General features: G+C 36.9%; 1 protein-coding gene across 2 annotated transcripts in view; it reads right to left on the bottom strand.

The window, feature by feature from the left end:
- LOC137046365 (zinc finger protein 502-like) overlaps positions 1 to 11,900 on the bottom strand; it is a 91,836-nt gene extending 79,936 nt beyond the window's left edge. The window contains exon 1 of one of the 2 annotated variants that reach the window (XM_067423554.1): positions 11,821 to 11,900. In XM_067423554.1, the coding sequence (XP_067279655.1) occupies positions 11,821 to 11,880 (60 nt within the window). In that variant the 5' untranslated portion in view covers positions 11,881 to 11,900. The remainder of the gene's footprint in view (positions 1 to 11,820) is intronic. The other variant, XM_067423553.1, reaches the window with a different exon arrangement.
- Positions 11,901 to 13,400: the final 1,500 nt, after the last annotated feature.

The following is a 13,400-nucleotide window of genomic DNA, read 5'->3' as shown; positions in this document are numbered from 1 at the left end:
GGGTTTAAAGAATAACTAAGCGCAAGGCCATTTTTTTATATTGTAAGGAAGTCAAAGCTAACCTTATTTTGTTACAAGAGACACATTCTAAGAAGGACGATGAAAAATTCTGGAAGCAACAATGGGGAGACAATATTTTGTATTCACATGGAACCTCTCATTCTGCAGGAGTGATGATTTTATTTTTTAGGTTTACAGGGAAAATGATTGATTATAAAAGTGATGAAGCAGGTCACTGGTTAATGGTGGTGGTGGAAGTATTTGATTGTAAAATTATTTTGATTAATGTATACGGGTATAATAACAGGTCTCTCAATAGGAATATGTTGTTAAAGTTAACTCAAGCTATTAGGGAATGGAGTGCAACCTATGGCACGGCTAACATAATAACAGGAGGTGATTTTAACATAGCACCTAATTCCTGGCTTGATAGAAAACCTCCTAAAGGATCACAACCGGAGTATAATGATATATATAAAAAAATTGTTTATCTAGTGACTTGGTAGATTATTGGAGAGTGACACACCCTAACACAATACAGTTTACATGGATCAGCCCAGCAGATGTTAACATATGCTCAAGGTTATATTATTGGCTTGAATCTCCAAATATTACTAATCTTACTCCAAAATGTGATATTCAATGATCTCCTCTCACGGACCACTCTCAATAGTCAAACAAAAACATAAATCAAACAATATTTGGAAATTTAACAATACTTTGTTGCTGAATGATGAATTCTGTAACCAGATTAGAATAATATGTCTGAACTTCCGGTTATGGCGGCCGCGTGAAAGGACGTGTTTCGTACCGCCCTGCTGTTATTGTCATAATTTCTTTTAAAAAACCTCTCTTTTGCAACAAAGTGGCGCATTAAAACACACGTGTGGACAGAATTATGCCTAAAGCAGCAAAAGCTAGCCAAGAAGTAAGCGAAAAATCAAAACAACCCAAGCTGACGGACTATCATCTTCGTGGCGAAGTGCAGAAGGCTAATTCTAATGCTAACTCGAGCCCCTGCTCTAATGCTAGCTCTGTTTCAATGGCGGCGTCCGACGGAGAGCAGAAAACCCAAAACAGCAAGTTAGACGAAATACTGTCCACTGTTAATTCCATGAAAATGGATTTCTCTTCTAGATTTGACAAAGTGGTGGAATCCATTGACGGTTTGAGGAAAGAGATAAATGATTGTATCCGGCGAGTATCACAAACGGAAACCCGCATTTCTGATGCAGAAGACGTGATAGAAATCCTACGTGCTAAAGTGAACACACTGGAATCCAATGGGAAAGTACTGGAAGACAAAGTTATGGACCTCGAGGCAAGATCTAGACGAAACAATCTAAGACTGGTCAACCTGCCGGAGGGAGCTGAAGGACAGGACCCATGTGTGTTTCTAGAGAGGTGGTTACCGGAGATGCTCGGCACAGGGACAGTTGTCATTGAACGAGCGCACCGTATTGGACCTAGGAGGGATAGCAACGCATCACCTCGTACTCTCATAATGAGATTCCTCAACTACAGGGATAAACAGGTGATTTTTGCAGCAGCACGAGCAAAAAATGACATTCGGTTTCAAAATCAACAGGTACGAATGTATCCGGATACAGCAGCTGGACTACATCAACTACGAAAGCAGTTTGACTCGGTTCGAGCGGAGTTACGCAAACTGGGATTGCGGCACGGAGTGGCTCATCCGGCCAAACTATTGGTGACTTACAAGGGTCAGACTCACTCCTTCACAACGGCAGCGACAGCACGAGAGTTTGTGAAGAAAGTTCAGAAGGCAACAGAAGAGGATGAATCACTGCCAGCCCTGGACTAAATCACATTCTCTCTTTATTTTCTTATCAACGAGAAACTTCCAGATACGCTGTGCGGTAAAAACACCTGTCTGTTTAGATTTTTGACATTGAGTTGATTCGAAATGTCTGAAGGTTTGAAGTGTCCAGTTTTACTGGTGCAATTTTTTTATTATTTTTTTTATTTTTTTTCTCTCTCCACAAGGGCAGGGTGATTGAATATGGAAACGCACTTATTGTACGCTATAAAAGAGCACAAAGGGTGTAAACTTGCAGTAAAACAAGAGCGGTTAATTGATTGTTAATAATAGTGTACAGCATCGGTAGTAAAGGTTTTGGTTTGAGAAGAGTGGTTAGACTGCTCCTCAATGTATGTGGAGTGGTCATATGCGATAGCGGGAGACGTACTGTCAAGGGAGGGATTCGGGGAAGTAACGAGGGGTAGTTCGCGTTCAGAGTGTTGGATATATGTTCTCATATCCGGGTTGGTTACGCTTCTCTATGGAAAAATTCTATCCTATAAGGTAAATACCCATTTCCTGATTTTACAGTTTTGATATATCTCAAATGTTACAAGCATTGAACCTGAAGTTTGTTACGTGGAACTGCAGGGGGCTACAACGCATTAAGAAGATTAAACAAGTCATGACTAAATTAAATGACATGGACTCTAAGATAATATTTCTGCAAGAGACACACCTTGTGGAGGAGGATGAGAGGAGGGTTAGGAGGAGGTGGCGGGGTAGTGTATTTACAGCAGCATTTACATCTAGAGCAAGAGGAGTTATGATTCTGATCCATGATTCCATTCCATTTCATGTAAAAAATGTTATTAAAGATAAGAAGGGCAGATATTTAATAGTTCAGGGATCTTTATTATTAGAAAACCTAAACTTGGTTAATGTATATGGTCGTAATTTAGATGACCCAGGGTTTTATCAAGACTTATTCCTTTTACTTTCAGCACTACCAGGGCGCTTTGTGATTGCAGGGGATTTTAAGTGTACCCTTGACCCAGTGTACCATAGATCCGCAGGAACAGACCAATCACACAATAAATGTAGGATAACATTACAAAGCTTTATAAAAGATTTTGGATTGCTGGACATTTTTAGAGAATTGCATCAACAAACCAAAGTCTATTCATGTTATTCGGCAACATTTCAGACATACTCGAGAATAGATTATTTCTTAATTTCATCAGAACTACTATCCAAAATCCAAGATTGCTTATATGACAGTATAGTAGTCTCAGATCATGCACCCTGTTGTCTTATATATAGAGACGACAAACTTACATGTGATCCACCTAGATCGCTTTCAGCATAAATGGCTGCAGGATGAAGAGTTTGTTAAATATATTGGACATCAGATTGAAGAATTTTTTCAAATAAATACAAATCAAACGTCAGCCTGTGAGAGATGGGATGCTTTTAAAGCATTTCTTAGGGGCCATATTATTAGCTACACGGGCAATAAATCTAAGAAAGCTAGAAGGGATAGGTTGGAATTAGAAACTAAAATCAGGACTATTCAGGAAAGGGTTTATCAAACAAATGACAGAGTTGAAAAAAGAACTTCTGTTACTAAGAGCTGAATATGATAAACAATCTAGTTTTAGGGCTGCGTCTAGTCTTTTAAGATTAAAACAGTCATTTTATGAACAAGGAGATAAAGCAGGAAAATTACTAGCCTGGCAAATTAAACAACTCGAATCATCAACACCTATTACATCTATTAGAACACAAGAAAAAACACTCACAGACCCTAGAGATATTAATAATGCATTTAAAGCCTACTATCAGAAGTTATATGATTCCAAAAGAAATCACGATAACGATTTAAATACTTTTTTGAATACGCTAATTATTCCAGTTATTTCAGATGATTCGAGGGTTAATTTAAATATAGAAATAAACAAGGATGAAATATCACAGGCAATTGATGGAATGAGTTCTGGTAAGCAAGCAGGACCAGATGGTATTCCTATTGATCTTTATAAAAAATTTAAAGACAAATTGTTAATGCCTCTATTAGATATGTTTACAGAGGCATTCGAAAAAAGCGAACTTCCATCTTCCATGAATCATGCCCTAATTTCTTTGCTGCCAAAGCCTGGTAAACCCCCTGATAAATGCGAAAACTTAAGACCTATCAGTTTACTAAATTCTGATCTTAAGATTATTTGTAAACTCTTAGCATTAAGGTTTCAAAAAACCCTGCCGGATATAATAAATAGGGATCAGAATGGGTTTATAATAGGAAGACAAGGGTATCATAACTTAAAGGGGGGGTGAAATGCTGTTTCATGCATACTGATCTTTTTACACTGTTAAAGACTTGGAATCCCATACTAAACATAGACAAAGTTTCAAAAGTTAAGGTGGACGTTTGATGGGAGTATTTCTTTGTCAAAAATACTACTTCCGGTTAGTCATAAGTTTCGGCAAGTTTTTTGAGATCATGCGTCCCCTTTGACGTTAATGGGGGCGGAATTTCCTTTTATGGGCCTTACGGACAATTCTACCGGAAGCGCGTGAGAGAGAGAGAGGGAGAGAGCGAAAGTAACAGGCTACGCCCATCAAAGCGCTGGCTTGTAGGGTGCTGGACAGGTGATGTGCACATAACAATGTCACCAAAAAAGTGCGTTTTTGGTTGCCAGACCAAGACAGTCCTGCACAGATTCCCCCAAAACCCCGCGTTAAGGCAACAGTGGATGTAATTTGCTTTTCCGGATCAGCAACTGAGTTGCGCGAATGTTTATATCTGTTCGCTGCATTTCGGTGCCGACTGTTTCATAAACAAGGCCCAGCTCGACGCCGGATTTTCCCAATCGCCTAATGCTGAATGATGGAGCAGTCCCAACGTTAGAAGGGTGAGTGAGACTGCTTCAAATGTCTGTGTTTTTTTTAGTCCGCTTACTGTCTACACAAACCACGCGTAAGCACACAAACACACGTGCACAACTGCACTTCCCACATGTACACCTTCAAAGACAAAAATACGACGATATAATTCAAGTATAAATATGTAAATAACACAAGCCGCTAAGCATATTATATAGTTAGTGTATAACTTGTACCACATACAGACGTCCTGCTCTAGTCGTTTTTGCTGCTGCTCCTGTTCAACTGCAGCCTCTGGGTCTGATTCCGGATCATAGATGTATGGCTGTATCTGATTAAAAGCCATATTTTTATTTTGAATAAAGTTTTTTTCCCGCTGTTGACACAGCTTTACGATGCACTCGACTCAACATAGCAGCAGCGAGCACACGTCATTATTTAGCTCCGCTCACACGACACGCCCCCACCCGCTCGGCTTTTTTCGGAAAGACTCGGAACAGCGCATCCTTCTTATATAATTATTAAAAAAATAAAGACTTTTCGGAGATATGCAGGATGCAATGCTACTCTATAGGTACTCAAGATTGACATGACACTGACTGAAACTGAGTGTTTCACCCCCCCCTTTAAGAAGGGTTTTGAATGTCATTTGGTCTAAGGAAAACACTCAAGATACTGCGCTCCTATCGTTGGACGCAGAAAAGGCCTTTGATAAGGTCGAATGGCCCTATCTTTTTCATGTTCTGGAAAGGTTTGGATGTGGAACTAACTTTATCAAATAGGTCAAAATGCTCTACAATAACCCGACTGCGGAAATCATGTCAAACAAGTTATTTTCAGAGCCAATTAAAATCAAAAAGGGTTGTAGGCAGGGATGTCCACTCTCCCCTTTGCTATTTACACTAGCAATAGAGCCCTTGGCAACAGCCATTCGCGGCCATCCACAAATCTCCGGAATTACAGTGGGACCCACGGAGCACAGAATTTCTTTGTTTGCAGATGATGTCGTCTTATTTTTAACAAACCTCAAGACGTCAATACCGGCGTTGGTGAAAGTAATTGAAGAGTTTGGGAAAATATCAGGCTACAAAGTAAACAATACTAAATCCTCCATTCTCTTATTAAATGTAGCTGAAAGGAACAATCCTATTCGTGAGATTACTCAATTTAAAGTAGTGGAAAATTTTACCTATTTAGGTGTCCAGATTTTTCCAGTATTGAATCAGGTTGTTAAAACTAATTATGAGAATCTAATGAAAACAATAAATGATTCAATTAACAGATGGACATCCATGCCTATATCCGTAATGGGAAGAGTCAATATTCTAAAAATGAATATACTGCCAAAGTTACTTTATCTTTTTCAAAATGTTCCACTGCCGCCACCTCCTGAATTTTTTATTTGGTTGAAAAAAAATACTGTGAGCTTTATATGGAATAATGGTAGGCCTAGGATTCGTCTTTCCTTACTCTATTTACCATTCGATGGTGGAGGGCTAAAATGTCCCAACTTCCAATTCTACTATTTGGCCACACAGTTAAGGACTATCGTTTTTTACTTTTCAAGCAAAAACAATCCACACTGGGTAGAAATGGAGTCTCATGATTTAAAATTATCTCTCCCATTATTCATGTACTCTGACAGGGCAAAAAACCTACGAAAACAAACTAGAAATCCAATACTTAAAAATATGATTAAAGTCTGGCATGATGTATGTAAGTCCTTTAAAGAATCAAACATTTTGTCACAATTTAGCCCAATATGGGGCAACCAGCTTTTGGTACCAGGAAGGGCAGATGCAACTTTCAAACGATGGGCATCGGCAGGACTTAAAACAATTAATGACTTATATCCATCAAAATCTGATCTATTTATGTCCTTTGAAGAGTTACAATCCAAATTTAAAATTGATAAAAAACACTATTTTAAATACCTCCAGTTGAGAAGTTTTATAAAAAGTATTCATAGTAATAAGTAAACCTCCCCTTACACCGCTTGAAAAGTTGATGGTTAAAAACAAATTGAGAAAAGGCATTATTTCTGATTTTTATAATCTGTTGATCTCCAATGTAGCAGAGAATTCGAGGGATAAACTTATGTCATGGAATGCGGATTTGTCACTATCACTTGGAGAGCAGGAGTGGGAAAGGGCTTGTGTTAAAACCCATACTATACAAAGAAATGTATAGCTTTGTCTTGGAAGAACGTGAACAGACCCAGCGCCACCCAATGGTTAAAGCAGATGATGTCCAGCCTCCCCCTAGAGAGAATAACATACATCAGGAAATCTAAACAACATTTATTCGATAGGATTTGGGGACCTTTCATTGACTTTATTAAGGACTTAGACTTGACAGATGATTCTTTGGATTTTTGAGACAAGGAAACCAGTAGTTCCACAATTTTGAGCTTAAGTTTAAATGCCACTTTAATTAAAACGGAGGAATAATACTCCGAGATAAGACTATATGTTACACTATGTTCATTATTTTCTATGATTATTGACCTATGTTGAAGAGAGAAGCGTTGTTCACTGTGCTAGTTCATGTTTTTTTTTTTTTTTTTTTTTTTTTTACTTTTAATGGGGTTTAATTCATGTAATGCAGTCACTATGTTTTCATGGACAAATTTGTATTAACAAGATTGTGATTGTATTTACAGTAAGAAAATCTTAATAAAAATATTTTTGGAAAAAGAATAATATGTCTTGAAACTAATGATATGGATATGTCAGATATAAGTAAATGGGAATGGTTTAAATTTCGAGTTAAGCAACAAGCAATTGAAACTGGAAAGAAAATAGCCGACAACCGTAAACGTAAACAAAAAGAAATAGTTGAAATGATAGGTTTATCACACAATAGACTTAACATAACTGTAGAAGAGTTACAAGAGTTACACACACTTCAGAAAGAATTAGATGATATATACTTGGAGAAGGCAAAAGGCGCCTTTGTAAGATCAAAAGCCAAATGGATTGAACAGGGGGGAAAAAACTCATCATATTTTTATAGTCTTGAAAAACGGAGACAGACCAAAATATATATAACAAAATTAAACCAAAATGAAAATATTATTCAAGACAAAATTACAGAGGAAGTATGTCAATTTTATAGTAATTTATATAAGAAAAAATTTCAGAGTGACGACTGTGATACCTTTATGAAGTGTTAACAATAATGTAACTAAAATAATAGATGAAGACAAATTTATACTAGAAAAAGATGTAACTTTACCAGAAATTTAAACTGCTTTAAAACAAATAAAAAACGGTAAATCACCGGGCATTGATGGTTTATCTTTGGAATTTTTTAGGACTTTTTGGACAGAAATAAAAAAATGTATTATTTAATGCGTATCTGGATTGTATTACAAATGGTCAGTTATCCCCAACAATGAAAACTGGTCTGATAACTTTGTTGCCCAAACCCAATAAAAAAGTATTATTATTAGATAATTTGAGACCTATAACTTTACTTTGCAATGATTATAAATACTAGCTTTGGTATATGCTAACAGATTAAAAAGTGTCTTGAACAAGTTAATAGATGAGACTAATTATGGACATGTTGGATTACCAGAGCCTTATTGGTACAGAAAGTTTATATTTAATTTTGATTCCGCCACTTTGCTTGTTTGCCTTCCCTGTGCTGTGCTCGCCCCCGCTCGCGCGCCTCCCGCCTCTTGCTTTTGTTCCCCCTCCTTTCCCCCTGCTTTCCGCAACCAGGTGAGGATTAGTTATCATGTTGACAAGCGCGCGCGTTGTTCAGGACTCAGTTCAGAGACCATGTTTTCCTTCTAACACAACTGCTTGTTAAAATTCATAAAGAAATATTAATGTTCATCATAGTTCATATCGCAAGTATCACCCACAGTCAGGTGATTGACACTATTGGTGCGAGACGCACTCTCAGTCGCAATCATGCCAGTTTATGATTTGTGTCTAACTGATCGCATGGTTTTCTGTTAAAATGTCAAAATGATCGCATATCATTTGAAAACATTTAAAAAGTATTGCAATATCATTACTATTATTTTGTCAGCTTTATCACGGGATTATGATGAATAGGTCTATTCATGTTTTAACCAAGAGGGAAAAACGCGACATCCCGGGTGTCCTGAGACACGCGGTGCTCTTCTGTAAGAGAGCACCTTTATCATATTATCATATAGCCTACCTTCTGACATTCATATTTCGTTCTGTAACTGGAAAAGAAGTGAAATTCAGCTCATGTGTAGCCTACATGATCCGCATGTTGAGTTTGAATTTTGTCAAACTCATGACAGACATCACTGTTTGAATTTTGATACAAATTTAACAGGAAATGGTGTTATGACAAAATCAGTTTATTTATATCTCAGTCATGCCCCCATCTTTCTGCAAAATGCTTACTGTTTACTTTAAGTGTGAAAAAGGGTGTCTTTGATTAATCTCTTGAAAGCATGAAATAAATGAAAAGAAGGCAATATTATTTATTTTCTTTTACAGTTAAATTATTATTATTTATGTAATCAGGGAGTTTTTTTTTTAAAATGTCAAAAGCACTTTGTTCCTACATGAACTGACTACCTCTTTGCACTTCAATAATAAATAAATAAAAGAATTTGTGGTATTTGGCATATTTGTTTTTGCTGTAGTTTTTAGGGGGTTATTTTTCCTGTAAAGATAGAGATATATATCGTATATCGAGATATAGCAAAATATATCGAGATATATTTTTTGCTGCATATCGCCCAGCCCTAATATAGTTATATTTCACTTCAAGCAGACATCACTCCAAGAATCAATGTCTCTTGTGGAATAAGACAAGGATGCCCAATTTCACCAAAATTATTTATCTGTATGCAGCTTTTGGCATATTTTGTAGTAAATGACCTTGAAGGGATAAAAGTTTGTGACACCGAATTAAATATTAGCAACTTTGCTGATGATACTGTGATATTTCTGAAGGACAAATCAAGTCTTCAGAAGGCTTTAAATGTGATTTCTGTTTTTTTCTAGGGCATCAGGCCTTTGCCTTAACCTTAAAAAATGTGAAATTCTACCTTTGTATAATTGCACTGAGACTAACTTGGGGATGATTCCAGTTAAGAATGATGTAAAATACTTGGGCATTCATGTATCTAAAAATTTGGCAATAAGACAATCCAAAAATATCACAGAGAAATTTGAAGAAATAAAAAAAAGCCTAAATCATTGGTTAACAAGAGACTTAACTATTTTAGGACGCAAACTTTTGTCAAAATCAGAAGGGATTTTAAAATTATTTTAACCAAGCTATTCTCTTTATATTAGTCCACATAACATAAAAAAGCAAATACTATAATTTACCAATTCATCTGGTGTAATAAAACTCACTACATCCAAAAATCACAACTTGTAAAGGACTATAATAAAGGAGGGTTAAAAACAATTGTATCATTGCAAAAACAACAGTGCATTGCATCAAGTTATACAGGCCCATTGGCTACTTGCATAATAAGCAGTTTTAAATTTAAAAGGTTCAATGCCATATCGCGCTAACGTGACCGAGCCCGACCTGAACCCGAACGTCGTTTCTAAATATCTGTCCGAACCCGGCCCGACCCGTCGGGCTCGGGTCGGGTATCCATCCTCTAATGCACACTGCTCGTCTGAGGTAAATAATGCGTCTTCCAGCTGAGCGGCCGGTGTAGCGCGTTCATGTATTTTGGGAGCGTGGCTTTGGAAAGAGCCCAGAAGGGTGAATGGAAATAATGAGCTGTCTTTAAAATAGTCGTCAGAGGTCTACAGACACTCATTTTTTATACTTTCTTTTTCATAGTACTTACATTTTAATTATGTATCGATATATAAAGAAAGTTTAAACAATATTTGGAAAAAAAAAGTTTTTTAACCAATTCCTACCTATCCTACCTTTAAGTACTGACATTTAGTACTTCCTCCACCACTGCCTGCAGAACATTCCTGTTATCTGCTAACACTGAGTTTGTGTTTTTGTTTTTAATATCATGTATCGATTTAAAATGTAATTTCACTTAGTAACTTTTTTGCACATAATGTATGGCACAAACATATACTTACAAAAATTTAACAAAAAAATATCAAAAATATAAATAAAGTTATTATAGTAAAACCATGTTTTTTTGTTTTGTTTTTGTTTTTTGCCTTATCAATTATCATTTGTATAACCATATAAGTTAAACTATGGATTTGAAAACCATGATTCATTTGTGGTTATCATTGAATTGTTATTAATTACATTATTATGTTATTAATTATTATTGTTATTTATTATTATTATTATTATTTTAGTTTGTTTAGTTTATTGTAAAACCATGGTTAATTTATGTAATGGTATTTGTTTTCTTAAAGCACTCAGCTGACATGTTTGTTTTAAGGACTGCATAGGGCAGGATGCGTTTTGTAAATAAATACATAAAAATAGTATTTTGATCTGATAAATTGAACAGATTGAGTTTCTAACACCATAAGCAGCTTATTTATGGAGTCTATTAGTAGTTTTAGATGTATTCAGTTTTCATCTTAATGTTCCTCATCAGTAATTAAAGAGAATTAAGAATAACACCGACCTATATTTCCCCGACCTTCATTTTTTATTTTGCAGGGTTCTTCCTCAAACTCCATCTTTACAATAGTATGCCAGTAAATAATAATTATCAATAATTAGTGAAATTTATAGCGCTTTTTCTAGGCCCTCAGAGCGCTTTAAATTTAGAAGAGGGAATCTCCTCAACCACCACAAATTTCTGTTTGATTCTTCGTCTCCTGTTGGAATATGGGAATATTCCCCCAGAATTTAAACTCTCAACTTTACAGACTGAAGGTGTGAATTGTGGTCGATGTTGCTCATCAGATGATAAAACTATTCAGCTTGAAGTGTTTTGCACAATCTGTTTAACTATTAAACTCTAGCTGATGTAAGTTGCTCTTACTTTAGATATGATTTGCGTGTATTAAAAACGGTTTAACAGGTTTCATTACATAACATGAATAAACAAAACTCAATCTTCACAAATTGTATTGTGAAAAAAGAGTCAGTAAGAGTTTACGTTTCACGAGTGTACAACATCAGATCGGTTAATTTTTGAGTGATTCCCTAAATTAACCGACTCGTTTAGTCGTTTGGATTTTCCTATTAAATGATAAAAATGAATGTAGCCTACTCACAGTCTGAAACAGCTCATTTAGAGCAGAATAAGCTGTTGTGTTCCACTTCACATGAGCCATTCCCGCTATCACTTCTCTTCTTCTCCTTCTTTTTTTATTTGCGGGCAGACTCAGGCGCATCATTGGCGTATTGCTGCCCTCCTCAGTTCATTTAAAGAATTAATAGAACTATTAGATAATATCATATAATCCAGTCCGGTGCAAAAAGTTTCTAATTCTCCACATATACATCTGTCATCCCTGCTGAAAAATCCAGCTAAAACCAGCCTGAAAAACCAGCTATGACCTGGGAGACCAGCTAAAACCAGCCTGACCATTTTAGGCTGGTTTTAGCTGGATTTTTCAGCAGGGATCTGGATGTTTCCCAACTATTGCCAGTCCATAATTTAATGCAAGATGCCCCAAGTCTAGGTATAACCACACTATCACGCTTTCCTAAACTTGCATTTATTGAATGTTTCACTGTTGACTGAATAAAATAAAAAAATCTAAATAAATCATATTCCCCATTTTATTTATTCGATTCAATGTTACTAGTATTTCTACTAGATCTGGGTCCGTATCAAGCCTGATTCCCTCTCAGATACTGAAGCTTTCGCACCTCGATCGCCCCCCTGGTGACCGGTCCCAGTATAGGTCCCAGTATAGACCCTCTGTGTTTTCTAATGGACGCGAGGCAAATTAAATAATAAAATTACACTTAAAATATTTTTCCCCCAAAGTTAGTTTATGTCACTGAAGGCAGTTGTCATCACGATGATTTAATTTCAAGTGTTCGTTTTTAAAATAAGTTTAGTTTTAGTTAGTTATTTGATGCTATAAAAACGGGGGGTGTGACGTCATGATTGACAGCTGAGACTGACGGCTTCTCTGAGTGAAGTTGTCAATGAGGCACTAACTGACTTTTTTCTGAATTTTTGGGAGCAGATTGGAGCTTCAGCTTTAATTTCTACATTTCCATAACCACACCAACATAATTATTTCACACCAACATAATTAACTGTTCTGCATCTGCGAGAGTGTGGGCGGGCTTTTGATATCGCAGCTGTACTTCCTGCTCTACTTCCTGCGCTCTGCTGCGCAACTCCGGTCCCGAAATCGCTACGGCGCAGACTCGGTCCCAAGATGTCCGCGCCGTGCAGGCCGCCTAAAAGCTTCAAATCTGCCAAGCGGATGATGTCGAGTCGTCCATATTTTTTTACGGTCTATGGTCCGTATTCACAAAACATCTTAAGGCTAAAAGAAGCTCCTAACTTGTAACCTGATAAGCCACACCCACATCAACATGTTTGGTCTGAAAACTCACCATCGATAGGACTCAATATGAGGGGTGGAATAAACGGTTGTCTTTGAAACTCCCTCTGCATGGCGTGTACGCAATTGGATAGCACTACAACAAGAGCAACGAAGCTGAAGCAGAGCTATGCTGCGTTCCACTCCACTTTAAGACACACTCTTGCAAACTTCCCTAAGCACTTCCCCTTGGGGGAATCCCCGCCGCCATTTTGAAGTGCATTCCACTTCCTGAAGTGGACAAGGGAAGTTTATATGGACAGACCCTTGCTCCCTCGATTTTGACC

Source organism: Pseudorasbora parva, chromosome 18, assembly GCF_024679245.1.
Source record: "Pseudorasbora parva isolate DD20220531a chromosome 18, ASM2467924v1, whole genome shotgun sequence".
Classification (NCBI taxonomy): Eukaryota; Metazoa; Chordata; class Actinopteri; order Cypriniformes; family Gobionidae; genus Pseudorasbora; species Pseudorasbora parva.
Note: the sequence above shows the minus strand (reverse complement) of the source record. Positions and strands in the feature narration are given on the sequence as shown.